At 37.8% G+C, this 21,792-nt stretch overlaps 3 protein-coding genes and 1 pseudogene across 3 annotated transcripts; all 4 read left to right on the forward strand.

The window, feature by feature from the left end:
- The first annotated feature begins 2,264 nt into the window (after positions 1–2,264).
- On the forward strand, positions 2,265–3,890 carry LOC116014848 (receptor protein kinase CLAVATA1-like). The gene is made up of 2 exons (XM_031254805.1): positions 2,265–3,471; positions 3,556–3,890. Exons 1-2 carry the CDS (start codon positions 2,550–2,552, stop codon positions 3,888–3,890), a joined length of 1,257 nt encoding a protein of 418 aa, XP_031110665.1. The 5' UTR covers positions 2,265–2,549.
- A 1,567-nt stretch (positions 3,891–5,457) lies between these two features.
- LOC116014852 lies at positions 5,458–12,994 on the forward strand (annotated as a pseudogene).
- Positions 12,995–14,742: 1,748 nt separating this feature from the next.
- LOC116016766 (systemin receptor SR160-like) lies at positions 14,743–17,353 on the forward strand. The gene has a single exon (XM_031257160.1). The coding sequence runs from the start codon at positions 14,858–14,860 to the stop codon at positions 17,321–17,323; it is 2,466 nt and encodes an 821-aa protein (XP_031113020.1). The 5' UTR covers positions 14,743–14,857; the 3' UTR covers positions 17,324–17,353.
- Positions 17,354–17,470: 117 nt separating this feature from the next.
- LOC116014853 (systemin receptor SR160-like) lies at positions 17,471–19,578 on the forward strand. Its single transcript, XM_031254809.1, has 4 exons — positions 17,471–17,682; positions 17,920–18,457; positions 19,029–19,502; positions 19,570–19,578. Exons 1-4 carry the CDS (start codon positions 17,471–17,473, stop codon positions 19,576–19,578), a joined length of 1,233 nt encoding a protein of 410 aa, XP_031110669.1.
- Positions 19,579–21,792: the final 2,214 nt, after the last annotated feature.

Consider the following 21,792-nt stretch of genomic DNA (forward strand, 5'->3'; position numbering starts at 1 on the left):
TTTGTTAGGTAGTAAATTGGAATTGAAATCAAATTAATTAATTAATTAATAATAAATAAATATATAATACACACAGTACACATATGTGAGTGTGTATTAAAGTTCTATATTGAGTGAATAAACAATAATTTCTTATATTTTTTCTTCATCATTTGTTATTCCATTCCATTGTTGAAAAGTAATAAGATGAGAGATAGTGTAGTGAAATTTTAAGATTTCTAAATGATTTAAATTCAATAGTAAGATAAAAATAGGCGAACAAACATTATTATAATGAATTTCAAATATGATAATAGTTCCCAACCAAACACCAGCTTCATTTTATTAAATACATAGTCAAAATCACTATTCATTATTGTCAAACAATTAGACATTTGTGTGAACCTAGCATGCAGAATGGTTGAAATAAAGTGATGGTGAATAAAAAATTGATATGAGTAACCAGCCATCTTATTCATACATTTATTAACTTTATGATATGAACTTGTAATTTGTATTTTTAAAAATTCTCTCAAATAATATTCATAACGGATACTGAATTTGATTTAAATGAAACTTTTATAATGCTTCTTAAGAATCTAATTATATACAAAACTTGCATAAAACCTAGCTCACCCAATTCATCAATGTTTTTATTATCATATATGTTTGTTTATAAATTTAATTAATTAATTAATAGTAAAATAAGTACAGGATTTGATGTTGTGTTGTTAATATATATAAGTTTTGGTTGAATTGAATGAATTATGATAACACTGACATTGACTTTGACTCCAAGTCCACCCAATTCAACAACGTAACTTTGTTGTTCACATTAAGCAATAGATGAGATGAGAGCAGGTGGAAGGGAAGATCAGAGCAATTATATTGCTATCCTCACTCACTTCTCACCATCTTATTATTATTAATATTATTAGCTTAATTAATTAATTAATTGTTTTTCAAATGCTGCATCCTCATCATCATGCCTTGATGTTCTTCTTCATCATTCTCCTTTTCTCCTCCCTAAATTATTCACAATCTTTAACCACTCATGCTGATGATGAAAGGGCTATTTTACTTAGCCTAAAACAACAGTACTGGGGAAATCCATCTTCACTTGAGCAGTGGGACTCCACTTCCTCCCCATGTGACTGGTCTTATATTTCATGCAACTTCAATGGAAGTGTCACTGGGATATATCTCTACAACATTTCTGGGCTACTTCCCACTGGCAATTTAACTAAATTGACATTTTAAAAACTCCTATATTACAATTAATAACATCCTAATAGTGGATTAGACCAAAAGTGAAGACATTGACTTGACTTTGACTCCAAGTCCACCCAATAACTTTCTTGTTCACATTAAGCAATACAAATACAATGATCCTGAATCCGTCCTCACCATCATTTTTAATTAAAATGAATGCATGCATGCATTTTGGCATTCACTCTCATCTCATCCTATTGTTAGCTTACTTAATTAATTGTTTGAAAATGCTGCAGCACCACCCTATTCATCACGCTTTCTTCTTCTTCATCCTCCTTTTGTCCTTCCCAAATTATTCACAATCTTTAACCACTCATGATGATGGTGAAAGGGGTATTTTACTTAGCCTAAAACAACACTGGGAAAATCCATCTTCACTTGAGCGGTGGAACTCCACTTCCTCCCCATGCCACCACTGGCCTGAAATTTCATGCATCGACGGAAGTGTCACAGAGATATATCTCTCCGGAATGAACATCCGAGGATCATTCCCCTCAAAAATCATATGCCAGCTCAGTAATCTTTCTTCAATCTATCTCAGCATGAATTATCTATGGGGAACTATACCAGTTGGCCTCTCCAATTGCTCAAAGCTTGAAGAGTTGGATCTATCCTCAAATATGTTGACAGGAAAAATACCGGGTGAGTTGTTTTCCATGAAAACCCTGCGTATTTTGAATCTTCGAGAGAACATGTTGTCCGGTGAGATACCGACGATACCCATGGTGGCTCACACTTTGGAGTATCTTGATCTTTCATTTAACCAGTTGAATGGATCAATACCAGATGATATAGGGAATTTATACAATCTTGGCTACTTGTATTTGTCTGAGAATTTCTTAAGTGATCCAATTCCTGCTAGATTGTTACAGTTGCAGCAACTGTCTTATCTTTCACTTTCTTTTAACAAATTGAGTGGTGAAATACCAACTCAGTTGTTTTCCATGAAAAAGCTAATTAGTTTACGTCTTGGCGACAACATGCTGTCCGGTGAGATACCAACACCCATGGTGTCTCAGAGTTTGAAGAACCTTGATCTTTCAAGTAACCATTTAAATGGATCAATACCTGCTACATTGTTGCAGTTGCGTCAACTGTCTTATCTTTCACTTGCCTCTAACAATTTGACTGGTGAAATACCTGCAAGTTTGGACTTATTTAGTCTGATTTATATAAATCTTTCTCACAATCATCTTAGTGGAAGTATTCCAAGAGGCTTTGAAGAACTGCAGCAATTGGAGACTATTGATGTTTCACATAACAAATTTTCTGGAGAAATATGTGAAACTGTTAGCCGTATGTCAGCTGCAAGACTAACCCTTAGGATTTGCAAGAACCACTTTTCTGGGAGAATACCTTATCAGCTAATGGACCGAAAATATAAACACAGATGCTTTGATGAAGCGAATTTATGTTCATATGTAATGGATAAAAGATTGCCAACATGCCCTTCACAACTGTTCTCTGATTATTCGGTTCCGCAACACTGCGCTTCCAATAAGCCAAGTAAATCAAAGAAAATCATTAGTGTCATCATTGCAGTGGGACTCATTGTTGGGTTAGGAATTCTGATACTGGTGTTCAGACATGAATGGGAAATGAGAAGGGAAAATGATGGAGAAGAATGGAGCATCATTTCACTTCAAAGGTTGGAATTCAATAAATGGGATATTTTGGGTAATCTGACAGATGAAAATTTGATTGGAAATGGAGGGTCAGGAAAAGTATATAGAGTGATCACCAAGAAAGGTCAGAGTGTTGCTGTTAAAAGTATATGGCATGAACCAAAGCAAGGGCAGGGATTAATGGAGAAACAGTTCCTAGCAGAGGTTAAGATCCTTGGGAGAATTTGGCACAACAACATAGTGAAATTGTTATGCTGCATCAGAGGAAAGACAACAAAGCTTCTTGTGTATGAATACATGGACAAACAATGTGTTTACAAATGGTTGCATGGAAAGAAGAGAGGCTTAACTACTCAAGTCTTGCAGTGGGAGAGAAGGCTAAAAATTGCCATTGGAGCTTCACAAGGGCTTTGCTATATGCATCACAGTTGCAATCCACCCATTATTCATAGAGATATCAAGTCTAGTAACATACTCGTTGACTCTGACTTCAATGCCAAGATTGCAGACTTTGGATTGGCAAAGATAATGGCGAGTGAAGGAGATCCAGAAACAGCATCTGCTGTTGTGGGAACCTTTGGTTACATTGCTCCCGGTACATTTTTCTTTTTTAATATCTTCGATTTCAATTCCCACTGATTTTTATACTTGCAGAATCACATATATCATCGGAATGCAGAATATGGCAGTACAAGAAAAGTGGATGCGAAGAGCGACATCTACAGCTTCGGTGTAGTACTCTTGGAATTGACAACGGGAAGAGAAGCAGTGACTGGAAATGAGGATATGAACCTGGCACAATGGGCACACAAACACCAAAGAGAAGGAAAATCAGCTGCAGATGTCCTGGATGAGGAGATCAAGGAGCCACGCTATCTGGAGGCAATGATCAGTGTTTTCAAATTAGGCCTTGCGTGTACATTGAGCTCCCCATCAAGCAGACCGTCCATGAAAGATATTTCACAGATTCTTCAAAGATGCAGTGAAAACAATCATATGTCCGCAGAGAGCTGATAGATAATATAAATATTTTCACTTTACTTTTGAATGGACTTGTACCATTACGAAATTAATATTGGCAATGGTGGTTCGTTTAATGAGACTATTGTACTCACAGGGAAAATTCTTACTTGTTTGATGTGTTTCTTCTTACTTGCTCAGTCTTGAAAACTTGGAGTGTCTTGTGTTGAAGAACAACAGTCAGTCTTAGAGGAAATATTCCAGAATTGAGTTTCAAAATTTTGTCATATTGGGACCTTTCAGCCAATAATTTTTCTGAAAATTTTCCTTCATTTCAAGGCTGCTCTAGTTCACAACATCTTCTTGATTTATCATCAAACAGCTTCGGTAATATTGATGCCTCCCTGTCTTCATGCTACAACCTCAGTTTCCTCAATCTCACCTGAACAATAAGTTTAGGGATTGCAGAATACCTCTACACAATAAGTGAATGCAAAAAAGTGCTATTTATAACTTTGGTTTAGTACTCTTGGAATTAACAATGCGAAGAGAAGTTGTGAGTGCATATGAGGAGGTGAACCTAGCACAATGGGCACAAAAACACCAAAGAGGAGGAAACTCAGCTGTAGATACCCTGTAGAAGGAGATCAAGGATCTATGTTACTTGAAAGCGGCGACCATCATTTTCAAATTAGGCCTTGCGTGTACTTTGTATTCTCCTTCAAGCAGGTCGTCCATGAAAGATGTTTTGCAGATTCTTCAAAGATGTAGCAAAAACAACCATTTGTCTTCACAGGGAGTTGAAGGACGATTTTTCCATTACACAAAATATTGTCATAATTATATAATGAGACACGTCTATACTTGAAAAAAAGAGAATGTTTTGTACCTTTTGTACCTCAACCCCATTTTCAACCGTCAGTCTACTCAAGGTAAATGTAGATGTAGATAAGTAGAAATACAATTGCAAATGTGCGGTAAACCAACCTAGTTCATTCATACACAAATTTGGCTTAAACTGAGAATTAAAATAGACTGTTTTTATTGAGAGTGAAATTTGAAACTTTGAAGTTAGCAAGTCAACAATCCAACTATCTCAACTAGGATGTCCCATGTAATATACTCCATAACTTAAGTCGGTAATTTCCTCCACAATATTGTTTTTAACTTTGGACGGCCGGCTCCTTTGAATATACAAGAACATAAAAAGAGAAAAGTCAGATTTTCATGTATGTTCAATTCAACTCAGTTTGAATTGTTCTAGGTCTAAATATTTGACACCTAAATTAAAAGTATCCAAAGTGAATTTTGGTGTAGATATGGACTGGGCAGATGGAGTTGCTAAATATTATTATATCTAGGATAATCCGAATTTTAGTTCAGATATGATTAACTCCAAGTCCAAGTCCACCTGACTTAATTTCTGGTTCACATTAAACAACAATATTATAGACCAAGTCAGCCTCTTTCAGTAAAGGAAGTGAGTGATGAGCAGCAAGCAATATAATAGAATAGGAAGACCAAGCAAAGCTAAGGATCCTAATTCTCATCACCATTATATATATTACATTAAGAGCTTAGAAGCACATCTGGTCTTTATTAGCTTATAATTGTTTTTGAAATGCTGCATCCTCATCATCATGCCTTGATGTTCTTCATCATCCTACTTTTCTCCTCCCTAAATTATTCACAATCTTTAACCACTCATGCTGATGATGAAAGGGCTATTTTACTTAGCCTAAAACAACAGCACTGGGGAAATCCATCTTCACTTGAGCAGTGGAACTCCACTTCCTCCCCATGTGACTGGCCTGGAATTTCATGCAACTTCAATGCAAGTGTCACACGGATATCTCTCGCCGGAATGAACATCATAGGATCATTCCCTGCCTCAACTATTATATGCCAGCTCAACAACCTTGTTTCAATCAATTTCAGTTCCAATTATCTCTGGGGAACTATACCAGCTAACCTCTCCACCTGCTCAAAGCTTGAAACCTTGGATCTATCCACAAATGATTTGACAGGAAAAATAGCAGGTGAGTTGTTTTCTTTGAAAATGCTGTGCAGTTTAAATCTTCAACACAACATGTTTTCCAGTGAGATATCGACACCCATGGTGGCTTATAGTTTGGAGTATCTTGATCATTCGGATAACCAATTGAATGGATCAATACCAGAAGATATAGGAAAGTTATTGTAGAAAACTGATGTTTCAGACCAGAAAAAATGCAGAAAACTGATGTTCAGAACTGAAAGAAAAGTTTCTGATTTATATTTCTGATCTATACAAAGATTACAAGATGTTTCTACTCTCTACACTCTATTATTTCAGATATACACACTAATATATATACACACAAGAGACATAATAAAACTACACTGCTCTAGGTAGACACTACACTGCACTGCTCAAGAAGTCTGCCCAAGAAGTCAAAGATGTGGACTGCCCAAGGCAGACTGCCCAAGGCAGATATATTTAATATTTCAACACTCCTCCTCAAGCTGAGTTGTATATATTATACAAACCCAGCTTGGAATTGAATTCTTCAAATCTTGTCCTAGGTAGAGCCTTTGTGAATATGTCAGCAATTTGTTTCTTTGTATGAATGTAGTTGAGTTCAATGGTTCTTGAATTCATCTTCTCATAAATGAAATGCCTGTCTATTTCAACATGCTTTGTTCTATCGTGATGAACTGGGTTCTTAGCAATGCTGATGGCAGCTTGACTATCACTGTGCATTTTTAAGGATCTAGGAACCTCAATTTTCAATTCATTCAACAACCTTTTAATCCACATCCCTTCACATATACCTAATGCCAGTGCACGATATTCTGATTCAGCACTGCTCCGAGAGACCACTGACTGTTTTTTGCTACGCCAAGTGACCAGATTTCCCCATACATAGGTACAGTAACCACTAACTGATCGCCTATCAGTCAACTCTCCAGCCCAACTAGAATCCGTGTAGACTTCTAGGTCTCGATTGTCATGTTTTCTGAAGTGTAACCCAAGACCTGGTGTCATTTTGAGGTACCTCAGAATACGATAAACTGCTTCCAAATGCTCCTCATTGGGGTTGTGCATATGTTGACTTACAATACTAACAGGGAAAGCAATATCTGGCCTAGTATGGGAGAGATAAATTAGTTTTCCCACTAATCTTTGGTAACTCCCCCTCTCCACTGGAGTTGGTTCCCCACTCCGGTTTGTCTTTAAGTTAGGATCCATTGGAGTATCTGCTGGCTTACTCCCAAGCATTCCAGTCTCATTTAGAAGATCTAAGATATACTTCCTTTGAGATACAACAATCCCTTCTTTAGATCTAGCTACCTCCATTCCAACAAAGTATTTGAGGGGTCCTAAGTCTTTGATCTCAAATTCTGATGCAAGAAATCTCTTGAGATTTGAAATCTCACTTGAATCATCTCCAGTTAGGATTATGTCATCCACATAGACAATAAGAATCGCTAATTTTCCTGTTGAAGAGAATTTCACAAACGAGGTATGATCAGCTTGGCACTGGGTGTATCCAATTTTTACAATTGACTTTGCAAACCTATCAACCCACGCCCGAGGTGATTGTTTCAAGCCATAGAGAGCCTTTTTTAGTTTGCATACCAATCCTCCGCTAGAGTTCTTCTCAAAACCTGGTGGAATTTCCATATAGACTTCTTCTTCCAATTCTCCATTTAAGAATGCATTTTTTACATCCGATTGATATAAAGGCCAGTCATAATTTACAGCAAGTGATAACAAAACTCTTACTGTATTGAGTTTGGCAACAGGCGCAAAGGTCTCCTGATAGTCAACACCATATGATTGAGTGAACCCCTTAGCAACCAACCGAGCCTTGAATCTATTGATGCTCCCATTTGGATTGTACTTGATAGTGAAAATCCACTTACATCCAACTGCATGTTTTCCTTGAGGTAAGTCAACAAGAACCCATGTGCCATTTTTCTCAAGAGCATTGATTTCCTCATCGATAGCAACCTTCCATTTGGGATCTCTTAGTGCCTCATAGATGTTTGTGGGAATCTGGACAAGATCAAGAGAAGAGACAAAAGCTCGATACATAGGAGTTAATTTCCCATAGGCAACATACCTTTCTATAGGATGACTAGTGCATGTTCTAGTACCCTTTCGATGAGCAATAGGCAAATCAATATTATCAATGGTAGTAGGTACAAACGCATTGGACATAGGGTCCTTACCTTCATGATTTTCAAGGTCAAGTGAGCTCGGATGTGTGCTTGAACAGTCCTTGCTTTGTATGTTGGCCTCTATATTTTCAAATTTTCTCCTTCTATAAACACGAAGTTCTTTGTTTCTTTCTTCAAGTGGTGCTTGAGGAGGTGAATTTGGTAGCGTGTTTTCTGAGGATGGGTGGTTGATTAGAGGTGAAGGTGGGTTGATTGTAGAGAGAGAGGATGGTGGTTGACAGACCATGTTTTCTGGAGTCGCATCTGATTGAAAAGGCAAAGGAAAACCAGATGATGGAGGTGATAAATTTGGTTGTGTTAGAGTGGTTTGATGCTGGTATGATGGGACATTAGGGAAAAAAGAGGTAGCCTGGTTGTCCTGAAGTGTTTCCCAGAGTTGGTATTCCCTCGAATTCTCCCCCTAAATACCAGATTTGGGAAAGAATGATTGGTGTTCAAAAAAGGTGACATCCAGAGTATGATAAACTCTTTTTGTGGATGGGGAGTAACATTTGTACCCCTTTCGAGTACTAGAGTACCTAATGAAGATGCATTTGTGTGATTTGGGGTCAAGTTTTGTTCTTTTGTGATCATAGATATGGACAAACGCAGTACAACCAAAGATTTTAAGTGGCAATTCTGAAGAAAAAACTGAGTGATGAGGGAATGCTTGTAGGAACAGAGTTCGTGGTGTTTTGAACTTTAAAACACGACTAGGCATACGGTTTATGAGATAAGTGGCAGTAAGAACAGCTTCCCCCCAAAAATGTTTAGGCACATGATTTGAAAACATGATGGATCGAGATACTTCAAGAAGGTGCCTATTTTTTCTTTCAGCCACCCCATTTTGTTGAGGGGTGTCGACACAGGAACTAATATGGACAATTCCTTGATCTAACAAGTATGAACCAAGAATTGAGTTGAAATATTCTTTCCCATTATCAGTTTTCAAGACTTGAACTTTTTGTTTGAACTGATTTTGAATCATGGAATGAAAAACTTTAAAGATTGATGCAGTTTCAGATTTTTCTTTCATGAGGAATGTCCATGTGAGTCTAGTGTGGTCATCAATAAAGGATACAAACCATCTAGAACCATTAACATTTTTCACCCTTGAAGGTCCCCAAATGTCACTATGAATTAATGAAAATGGTTGAGAAGGTTTGTAAGGGTTACTTGGATAAATGCTTCGAGTATGTTTTGCGAGTTGACATACTTCGCAATGAAAAAGGTTGGGCTTTTTACTGGTAAATAAACTAGGAAACAATTTTTCAAGATAAATAAAATTTGGATGTCCAAGACGAAAATGCCACAACATGACTAGACTCTCATTGGAAACAGAAACAGAAACAGAATTGAAACCAGAATTGAAAGCATAACCTGACTTGGGAACTTGTTTATTTTCATGAGTGTTTTTGAGAATATAGAGACCACCACAAACTTCAGCACTGCCAATCACCTTCCCTGAGCCCACAACCTGAAATTCACAATGATTAGGATAGAATTTAGTCACACAATTCATGTCCGTAGTGAGTTTGCTGATGGAGAGTAGGTTGCAGTTTAGTTTAGGAACAAAGAGAACGGATGAAAGGAGAAGTTCATTAGTTAGTCTGACTGATCCTGTTCCTATCACACTGGAGAGGGATCCATCAGCAATTCTGACCGTGGTGGGATAAATACACGGTTTGAATGTATGGAAAACCTTTAGATCACCTGACATATGGTCTGATGCCCCAGAATCCACAATCCAAGGACTTGTGTTGTTGGAATTTGCAGCAAATGCATGAGAGGTGTTACCTTGATGACTTATCATACTACCATGTGCTTTGGCTGAAGGTGGAATTGGTTGTTTTGCAGCAGATAGCTGCCCAAATATCTTCTGCAGTGCCTCAAGTTGAATTTTTGAGCACGGACCGACTTCATTGGGTGATGCTTCAGATGTTGTAGCCACATTGAGGGCTTGAGGAAGGTTGGGATGATTTGTGACAGCAGAGTGAGAAGGATGTGATGAATTGGATGAATAATCCAAAGGTAAAGAATCTGCTGGAAGGATTTCATCAAGTTTAGACATAGCTGCTGCAGATTTTTTTGGTGAGGGATGACAAAACAAAAAATCTGCTGTAGAGATTTGGTGAAGGATGATTATCAGAACTGGAATGGATTTAGGACTGATATTCTGGGTAGAAATGGAGATTTTCTGGGATATCAGAACTGAAATTGATTTAGGACTAATATTCTGGGCAGAAATGGAGATTTTCTGCTGCAGAAATGGAGACTTGCAGAGCAGAAAATGAGGTTTTCAGAGCAGAAAATGGAGATTTTTCAAGACTTTCAGGTTTCAGAACTTGAGCTCTGATACCATGTAGAAAACTGATGTTTCAGACCAGAAAAAATGCAGAAAACTGATGTTCAGAACTGAAAGAAAAGTTTCTGATTTATATTTCTGATCTATACAAAGATTACAAGATGTTTCTACTCTCTACACTCTATTATTTCAGATATACACACTAATATATATACACACAAGAGACATAATAAAACTACACTGCTCTAGGTAGACACTACACTGCACTGCTCAAGAAGTCTGCCCAAGAAGTCAAAGATGTGGACTGCCCAAGGCAGACTGCCCAAGGCAGATATATTTAATATTTCAACAGTTATACAATCTTGTCTACTTAGATCTGTCCTGGAACTCTTTTAGTGGCTCAATACCTTATGATATAGGGAATTTATACAATCTTGGCTACTTAGATCTGTCAATGAACTCTTTTAGTGGCTCAATACCAGATGATATAGGGAATTTATACAAGCTTAGCTACTTAGATCTGTCCAGGAACTCTTTTAATGGCTCAATACCAGATGATATAGGGAATTTATACAATCTTGGCTATTTGGATTTGTCCATGAATTCTTTAAGTGGCCCAATTCCTGCAACATTGTTACACTTGCAGCAACTGTCTCATCTTTCACTTTCTTTTAACAAATTGACTGGTAAAATACCAAGCCAGTTGTTTTCGTTGAAAAAGCTACGTAGTCTAATGCTCAGCCATAACAAGTTCTATGGTGAGATACCCACACCCAAGGTGCGTCACAGCTTAGAGACTCTTGTTATTTCAAATAGCCAGTTGAATGGATCAATACGAGAAGATATAGGAAATTTATACAATCTTGGCTACTTAGATCTGTCCCGGAACTCTTTTACTGGCTCAATACCAGATAATATAGGGAGTTTATACAATCTTGGCCACTTGGATCTGTCCAAGAATTCTTTTAGTGGCCCTATACCTGCTAGATTGCTCCAGTTGCATAATCTGTACTATCTTTCACTGGCTTCTAACAATTTGAGTGGTGAAATACCTGTAAAACTGGATTTATTTAGTCTGACTCACATAGACCTTTATCATAATCATCTGAGCGGAACTATTCCAAGAAGCTTTGGAGACCTACTGCATCTAATGAGTATTGATGTATCAAATAACCAATTTTCTGGGGACATATGCGAAACTGTCAGCCATATATGGGATGCACCGACACTGGATACCCTTAGGATTTGTTTGAACCACTTTTCTGGGAGAATCCCTTATGAGTTAGTAAAGGGAAAATTTGAGTATGATATATGCTTTGATAAGGTAAATTTATGTTCAGACTTGATGGATAAGAAGGAACTGCCGACATGCCCTTCCCAATGGTTGTCTGATAAGGTGCCACTACACATAAACTGCAGTTCCAAAAAGCCAAGTAAATCAAAGAAAATCATCATAACTTGTGTCGTGATAGCAGCGCTACTCATCATTGGGTTAGGAATTCTGATACTGGTGTTCAGACCCGGGGGGAAAAGGAGGGAGGAAAACGATGGAGAAGAAGAACAGACTATGATTCCATTTCAAAGGTTGGAATTCAGTGAAGGGGAAATTTTGGGTGGTCTGACAGATGAAAATTTGATTGGAAATGGAGGGTCAGGGAAAGTATATAGAGTGACCACCACACAAGGCCAAAGGGTTGCTGTTAAAAGCATACGGCATGAACCAAGGCAAGGCCACAGGTTGGAGAAACAGTTCCTAGCAGAGGTTCAAATCCTTGGGGGAATCAGGCACTGCAACATAGTGAAGCTCTTATGCTGCATCACTGGAAACAACACAAAGCTTCTTGTGTATGAATATATGGACAAACAATGCCTTTACAGATTGTTGCATGGAAAGAAGAAAGGCTTAACAGTGGTTGAAACTTCTGCTCAAGTCTTGCACTGGGAGAGAAGGCTAAACATTGCCATTGGAGCTGCACAGGGGCTCAAATATATGCATCATGATTGCAGTCCACCTATTGTTCATAGAGATATCAAATCCAGTAACATACTTCTAGACTCCGAATTCAATGCTAAGATTGCAGACTTCGGACTAGCAAAGGTACCAGCGAGTGAAGCAAATCCAGAAACAGCTTCCGCCATTGTGGGAACCTTTGGTTACATTGCCCCAGGTACGTTCTTTATATCTTCAACGGTTCAGTTCTATTTTCTTGTGTTTTGTACTCGCAGTATTACATATGTATTGCATGGGATTGCAGAATACTGCAGCACATGAAAGGTGAATGTGAAGAGCGACATCTACAGCTTTGGTGTAGTGCTCTTGGAATTGGCAACTGGAAGAGAAGCCGTGGCTCCAAATGAGGACATCAACCTGGCACAATGGGCATACAAACACCAAAGAAAAGGAAACTCTGTTGCAGATGCCCTGGATGAAGAGATCAAGGATCCACATTACCTGGAAGCAGCAACTACCCTTTTCAAATTAGGCCTCGCGTGTACTTTGAGTTCTCCTTCGAGCAGGCCATCCATGAAATATGTTTTGCAGATTCTTCAGAGATGTAACAATGCCTTTGAAAGAGCTATTCCGAATGGGGCGACTGGAACTCAAATCAACAGTGAGAACAACCATTTGTCTTCAAGGAGTGGATAGACAACATTTCCCTTTTTTCCTTTAGAATGGACTTACCCTATTGCAAAATCCTATGTTTAATGTGACTTTTGTACTTAATGGCCAATTTGATTTTCTTAGATGTTAAGAGAAAGATAAACTTTCTGGTGCACATTAGTAATTATATTGGAGTTCCAAAATTAATAATATTCACAGGAAACATGCAACTTAACCAGCAGGAATTAATGAAGTACGTTTACCTTTTCACAGGCTTGGCTTGCATCTTCAAGCTCGTATGATCATGCCCCCATCTCAAACCTCTTCTATGTTGCTGCTGTGACATCTCCGGGAGTAGGTGGTGGTCATGTTCCATAAAATCACATTAACTATTACAAATGTACAATCATTATTGCATTGACCATGGTCTACACAGCTGTGTGGACCATAAATAAAAAGTACATTTTTAATATACTAAAAATACATTATTTTTGTACATAAGGTACATTATTTTAGAGTATATTATTTTTGTACTGAAGTTACATTATTTGACATATACTATCAAATAATGTACCTTCAGTACAAAAATAATGTATTTTTTATTTTTGGTCCACACAGCTGTGTGGACCATGGTCTATGCAATAATTTGCCCAAATGTAAATGTAAAACTTTGAGTGAATTAAATCATCTATTATCAAATCATCATTTCTTTTTCTTGATTGGTCTCTCCATATATAAATGAAGTCCTTTCAAAAATTATATAGAATTTCAACATAAACATATTTCACACAACAAACCCAAACAAATGTCACTCTGTGTAAGAAATCAAGCCAAACTCAAGTTCTAAAGAAAATTTAAAAAACAAGTATTGATAGATGTATTCTCTTAATTAAAGAACAAAAAATTGAGGGAGAAAGATAAATAAAAGAATTAGATAATTAAAATAAACAACAACAAATTATTTTGTGGACTGGTGCGCACCTTTACAATGGTCCAAGGTGGACCCGAATTCAAAGATACACAATTTATATACTAAATATTCACAATTTATTATGACCCTATATTGTATTCACAAATTCTCAAAACTTATAAATAAAGTTTATATTCTAGAAGTTCGCAATTCCAATACTAAAAGTACACAATTTAAGACCATGATCCATGGTATAACAACTGATAAACAGCTTGCACGTACTTAACTCATTTCTATCTATTGATTCTATTCTGGTCCACATATTGTACACCCAAATTAGAAGTATTAAAATTGAAATTTGGTTTAGAAATAAGGTAGCTGAGTTGATAATTCAGATATTACTATTGACTCCAAGTCCAAGTCTACCCAACTTAATTTTTGGGTCACATTAAGCAATAGACCAATTAAGTCAGCCTAAAATGCTCATCACCATCTTTATATATATGGATCATCCATGCATTTTGGTTTTCAGTCTTTTTAGCTTAATTAATTGTTTGAAAATAATGCTGTAGCTGAGCCTCTTCATCATGCCTTCTATCTATTCTTCTTCCTCCATTTCTCCTTGCCAAATTCACAATCTTCAACCACTGAAAGAGCTATTTCACTTGAGAAACACATATATAAAATACTTGCAGAAACCAAAGATGAAGCCTAATTGCACTAGTTTTTCCTACAATGTTTTCTTTCCCTATTTCTATCTGCAATCAATCTCTGTGTTTCTTCTTCCATTTGTGTTGCTCATCCTCTTTACTCCTCCATGTTCACCAGTTTCTCTCCCTGGGCATTTCAGGGACTCGCAGCAGCTATTGTCATTCAAAGCTAGTATTTTTAACCAAAGCACACTTCAAAACTGGGTATCATCCTCCACAAACCCCTGTAGCTTCACTGGCATTACATGCAAAGGATCAAGGGTCTCTTCTATAAATCTCACAAACACTATGCTCAGCATAGATTTTGGCTTGGTTTCTTCTTTCTTGCACAATCTTGAAAACTTGGAGAGTCTTGTGTTGAAGAACACCAATCTCAGCGGAAATATTCCAGAATTGAGTTTCAAAGTTCTGTCATATTTGGACCTTTCTGACAACAATTTTTCTGAAATATTTCCTTCATTTCAAGACTGCTCTAGTTTACAACATCTTGATTTATCATCAAATAGCTTCAGTGGTAATATTGATGCCTCCCTTTCTTCATGCTACAACCTCAGTTTCCTCAATCTCTCCAACAATATGTTTGAAGGTGGTGTTGCAAAGCTGCCTAGTGGGAGTTTGCAGCATTTGTACCTAGGAGGAAATGATTTTCAGGGGGAGCTTCCAGTGCATATTGGAGATTTATGTACAACTCTTGTGGAATTGGACTTGTCTTCCAACAACTTTTCAGGTATGGTCCCTGAGACCCTTGGTGATTGCTCAACCTTGGAACTTCTAGATCTCTCCAACAATACATTTTCTGGTGAGTTGCCTGTTGAAACCCTACTAAATTTGACTAGCTTGAAGACATTGGTTTTATCATTCAATAATTTTGTGGATGGCTTGTCTGAGTCATTGTCTAGCTTGGTAAACATAGAGACCTTAGATTTGAGTTATAATAACATCTCTGGTTTGATACCCTCTGGGATTTGTAAACACCCTAAGAATAGCTTGAAAGTGTTGTACCTTCAGAATAATCTGTTTACTGGTCCAATACCTGACAGTCTAAGTAACTGTTCCCAATTGGAATCTCTTGATCTTAGCTTTAATTACCTTAAAGGGAAGATACCATCAAGCCTCGGGTCCTTGTTGAAGCTCAAGGATTTGATGATTTGGTTTAATCAGCTTGAGGGGGAAATCCCATTGGAGTTAAGGTACTTGCAGTCTTTGGAAAGTCTGATTCTTGATTTCAATCAGTTGTCAGGGTCAATCCCTGAAAGTCTGAGCAACTGTACTAATTTGAAATGGATTTCTTTGTCGGATAATTTGTTGAGTGGGGCTATACCAACTTCATTAGGGCGCTTGTCTGATCTAACCATTCTTGAGCTGGCAAACAACTCCCTCTCTGGGAGCATTCCTGGTGAATTGGGGAATTGCAGCAGCTTGTTATGGTTGGATCTCAACACCAATTTCTTGAATGGGTCTATTCCTCCTGCTCTGTTCAAACAATCTGCCAAGATTTCATTGCCACATGCCTCGCAGCTATTTCGGTATATTTGGCATGATAAAGTTGAGCAGTACCACAGTGTTTCAATAATAATATTTAACCACAACGGATCCATGTTTTTCCTCAACCTTTCATACAATAAGTTGGGAGGCAGTATTCCGAAGGAATTAGGTTCCATGCATTATCTCTCTATTCTGAATTTAGGGCATAATGATCTCTCTGGTCCAATACCTCAAGAACTTGGAGGCTTGCAGAACGTTGAAGATCTTGATCTATCAGACAACCGACTCAATGGCTCAATTCCACAAACTTTGATCAATCTCACATCTCTTTCGGTTATTGATCTGTCTAATAACCAACTTTCCGGAATGATACCTTGTTCAGGTAAATTTGCAACATTTTTAAGAGAATGGTTTGCGAATAATTCTGGCCTTTCTTATTGCCCTCATCCTCAGTATGCCCCAGAACCAAGTCCAAGTTTAAGTTCAATTTCTAAGTCAAGTGGATCAAAGCAGAAAAAGCATTACATCATTATAGGTTGTGGTGTAATTGCAGGGGTACTTATTTGGTTAGTAACTCAGTTACTCGTGATCAGATTTACAAGGAAAGGGAGAATGGAAAATGATGGAGAAGAATGGAGTATGGTTTCATTTCAAAGATTGGGATTCAACAAATGGGATATTTTGGGTGGTTTGACAGATCAAAATTTGGTTGGAAATGGAGGGTCAGGAAAAGTATATAGAGTGATAACAAAGAAAGGCAAAAAAGTTGCTGTTAAAAGTATAAGGCATGAACCAAAGCAAGGGCAGGGATTAATGGAGAAACAGTTCCTAGCAGAGGTTAAGATCCTTGGGGGAATTTGGCATAACAACATAGTCAAATTGTTATGTTGCATCAGAGGAAAGACAACAAAGCTTCTTGTGTACGAATACATGGACAAACAATGCCTCCATAAATGGTTGCATGGAAAGAAGAGAGGCTTAACTACTCAAGTCTTGCAGTGGGAGACAAGGCTAAAAATTGCTATTGGAGCTGCACAAGGCCTCTGCTATATGCATCACAATTGCAATCCACCCATTGTTCATCGAGATATCAAGTCTAGTAACATACTCGTCGACTCTGACTTCAATGCCAAGATTGCAGACTTTGGACTAGCAAGGATGATGGCGAGTGGAGGAGATCCAGAAACAGCATCTGCGGTTGTGGGAACCTTTGGTTACATTGCCCCAGGTACATTTTTTTTATATCTTCATCATTTCAATTCCAAATGATTTTTATACTTGCAAAATCACATATATCATGAGAATGCAGAATATGGAAGTACAAGAAAAGTGGATGCAAAGAGCGACATCTACAGCTTTGGCGTAGTACTCTTGGAATTGACAACGGGAAGAGAAGCAGTGACTGGAAATGAGGATATGAACCTGGCACAATGGGCACACAAACACCAAAGAGAAGGAAAATCAGCTGCAGATGTCCTGGATGAGGAGATCAAGGAGCCACGCTATCTGGAGGCAATGATCACTGTTTTCAAATTAGGCCTTGCGTGTACATTGAGCTCCCCATCAAGCAGACCGTCCATGAAAGATATTTCACAGATTCTTCAAAGATGCAGCGTAAACAATCATATGTCCCCAGAGAGCTGATAGACAATATAAATATTTTCACTTTACTTTTGAATGGACTTCTACCATTACGAAATGTTGGCAATGGTGGTTTGTTTAATGTGACTATTGTACTCACAGTGCAATTATGCAGGATCCATCATAATTCATAATTCATAATGCAACTCCACTTCGTTTCCTTGATTTTCTTAGATGTTAATAGAAAAATAAACTTTCTGGTGATAGTAAAAAATAAATCTCAGTGGCTCACTCGCTTCTGCCTCAAAATCCCAATGCGCTGCTTCTTTGAGGTACATATATCTAGCTGAAAACTCCATCTCAGAGCCTGTTTATGATATCAATAGCCTAGGTCGTCGGTGCTATAATCTCAAGGCCCTCAACCTTTCCAGCAACTCCATGGACCCTCCTGGGAGGGAGGTTGCTGAGGGTGGAGCAACCATTAGACTTCGAAGTCTTGATCTTTCTTACAACAATATTTCAGGGCAGAACACATTTGTTATGCTGTCCCCCAGTTATTTTCCTGATCTTGAGTTGTTGTCTCTGAAGGGTAATAAATTATCAGGAAAAATTTGGGAATTGAGTTTTAGGAATTTGTTATATTTGGACCTTTCTGCCAATAATTTTTCTGAAAAATTTCCTTCATTTCAAGACTGCTCTAGTTTACAACATCTTGATTTATCATCCAACAACTTCAGTGGTAATATTGTTGCCTCCCTTTCTTCACGCTCCAACCTCAATCTTTCCAACAATAAACTCTCTGGTGAGTTACGTGTTGAAACCGTACTAAATCCAACCATCTCAGCTAGTATGTCCCATGTAATATACTCAGTAACTTAAGTTGGCAATTTCCTCCATAATATTGTTTTTACTTTGGACGGCCGGCTCCTTTGAATATAAAAGAACATAAAAAGAATATACTCTGATTTTCATGTATGTTTAATTCAACTCAGTTTGAATCGTTCCAGGCCAGGTCTAAATATTTGACACCTAAATTAAAAGTATCCGTCCAAAGTGAATTTTGGTGTAGATATGGACAGGGCAGATGGAGTTGCTAAATAATATTATCTTTAGGATAATCCAAAATTTAGTTCAGATTAAGCAACAATATAATAGACCAAGTCAGCCTCTTTCAGTAAAGGAAGTGAGTGATGAGCAGCAAGCAATATAATAGAATAGGAAGAAGACCAAGCTAAGCTAAGGATCCTAATTCTCATCACCATTATATTACATTATTAAGAGCTTAGAAGCACATACTTGTTTGAAAATGCTGCATCCTCATCATTATGCCTTGATGTTCTTCATCATCCTCCTTTTCTCCTCCCTAAATTATTCACAATCTTTAACCACTCAGGGTGATGATGAAAGGGGAATTTTACTTTGCCTAAAACAACAATACTGGGGAAATCCATCTTCACTTGAGCAGTGGAACTCCACTTCCTCCCCATGTGACTGGCCTTATATTTCATGCAACTTCAATGGAAGTGTCACTAGGATATATCTCTACGACAAGGGCCTCAAAGGGTCATTCCCCTCAAAAATTATATGCCAACTTAACAGCCTTTCTTCAATCTATCTCAGCACTAATTATCTATGGGGAACTATACCAGTTGGCCTCTCCAGTTGCTCAATGCTTGAAGAGTTGGATCTATCTGCAAATAATTTCACAGGAAAAATACCAGGTGAGTTATTTTACATGAAGACCCTTCTTACCTTACGTATTGGAGAGAACATGTTGTCTGGTGAGATACCGACACCCATAGCGGCTTACAGTTTGGAGTATCTTGATCTTTCAAGTAACCATTTGAATGGATCAATACCAGATGATGTAACAAATCTTTACAACCTTAGATATTTAGATTTGTCTTTGAATTCTTTTACTGGATCAATACCAGATGATATAGCAAATCTTTACAACCTTGGATATTTAGATTTGTCTTGGAATTCTTTTACTGGATCAATACTAGAAGTTATAGGAAATTTATCCAACCTTTTCCACTTAGATTTGTCCAGGAATTCTTTTACTGGTTCAATACCTGATAGATCGTCGCAATTGCATCAACTCTCTCATCTTTCACTTTCTTTTAACAAATTGACCGGTGAAATACCTGAAAAACTGGAATTATTTAATTTGAAAGCCGTTGATCTCTCTCATAATCATCTAAGTGGAACTATTCCAAGAGGTTTTCGAGAATTGCTACTATTGGACTACATGAATGTATCTCATAACCACTTATCAGGAGACATCTGGGAAACTGCTAATGGTCTTACTGCTAAAATGATCCTTGATATTTGTTGGAACAACTTTTCTGGGAGATTCCCTTATACGCAAGCCAAGGAAAGATTTTCTGATAGCTGCTTTGATGAAGCCAATTTATGTTCAGATGTAATCGAAAATGGATTGCCAGCATGCTCTACCAACTTGTGTTCTGATTACATAGACTGCAGTTCCAAACCTAGTAGTAAATCAAAGAAAAAGAGCAATTACATCATTATAACTACTTGCGGTGCAATTGCAGGGGTACTTATTGGGTTAGTAATTCTGTTACTTGTGTTTAGACACTCAGGGGAAAGGAGAAGGGAATACAGTGGAGAAGAATGGATTATGGTTCCGTTTCAAAGGTTGGAATTTAATAAATGGGAAATTTTGGGTGGTTTGATTGATGAAAATTTGATTGGGAATGGAGGGTCAGGAAAAGTATATGGAGTGATCACCAAGAAATGCCAGAGAGTTGCTGTTAAAAGTATATGGCATGGACAAAAGCAAAGACAGGGATTAATGGAGAAACAGTTCCTAGCAGAGGTTAAGATTCTTGGGGGAATTTGGCACAACAACATAGTGAAATTGTTATGCTGCATTAGAGGAAAGACTACAAAGCTTCTTGTGTATGAATACATGGACAAACAATGTGTTTACAAATGGTTGCATGGAAAGAAAAGTGGCATAACTACTCAAGTCTTGCAGTGCGAGAGGAGGCTAAAAATTGCCATTGGAGCTTCACAAGGGCCTTGCTATATGCATCACAGTTGCAATCCACCCATTGTTCATAGAGATATCAAGTCCAGTAACATACTCGTCGACTCTGACTTCAATGCCAAGATTGCAGACTTTGGACTGGCAAAGATGGTGGCGAGTGAAGGAGATCCAGAAACAGCATCTGCTGTTGTGGGAACCTTTGGTTACATTGCCCCGGGTACATTTTTTTTTTATATCTTCATCACTTCAATTCCCACTGTTTTTTATAGTTGTAGAATCACATATATCATGGGAATGCAGAATATGGCAGTACAAGAAAAGTGGATGCGAAGAGCGACATCTACAGCTTCGGCGTAGTACTCTTGGAATTGACAACTGGAAGAGAAGCTGTGGCTGGAAATGAAGATATGAACCTAGCGCAATGGGCACACAAACATCAAAGAGAAGGAAACTCAGCTGCAGATGTCCTGGATGAGGAGATCAAGGACCCGCGTTATTTGGAGGCAATGATCACTGTTTTCAAATTAGGTCTTGCCTGTACTTTGAGTTCCCCATCAAGGAGGCCATCCATGAAAGATATTTCACATATTCTTCAAAAATGCAGCGGAAACAATCATATTTCCTCAGAGAGCCAATAGACAATATAATATTTCCACTTTACTTTTGAATGGATTTGTCCCATTACGAAATATTGGCAATGGTTTGTTTAAAGTGACTATTGTACTCGGTGCAATTATGCAGGATCCATCATAAATTCATAATTCATAATGCAACTCCACTTTGTTTCATTGATTTTCTTAGATGTTAAGAGAAAAATAAACTTTCTGGTGCGCATAGTAATTAAATTGGAGTTCCAAAATTAATAATTTTCACAGGAAACAGGCAACTTAACCAGTGCAGGAATTAATGAAGTATGTTTACCTTTTCACAGGCCTCGCTTAGTTTGCGTCTTCAAGCTCGTACGATCACGCCCCCATCTCAAGCGTCTTCTACACGTTGCTGCTGTGACAACTCCGGCACCGATTCCGGCGACTGTACCACCTCCTCCGTCACCATCAATTTTAGTAACTCAGAGTCACCGGCTGCTAATTGGCCAGAAATCCTTGAAAAGTGTATTGGATGCGATTGTCCTGAATTGGTA

Source organism: Ipomoea triloba, chromosome 4 (assembly GCF_003576645.1).
Source record: "Ipomoea triloba cultivar NCNSP0323 chromosome 4, ASM357664v1".
NCBI classification, from domain to species: Eukaryota; Viridiplantae; Streptophyta; class Magnoliopsida; order Solanales; family Convolvulaceae; genus Ipomoea; species Ipomoea triloba.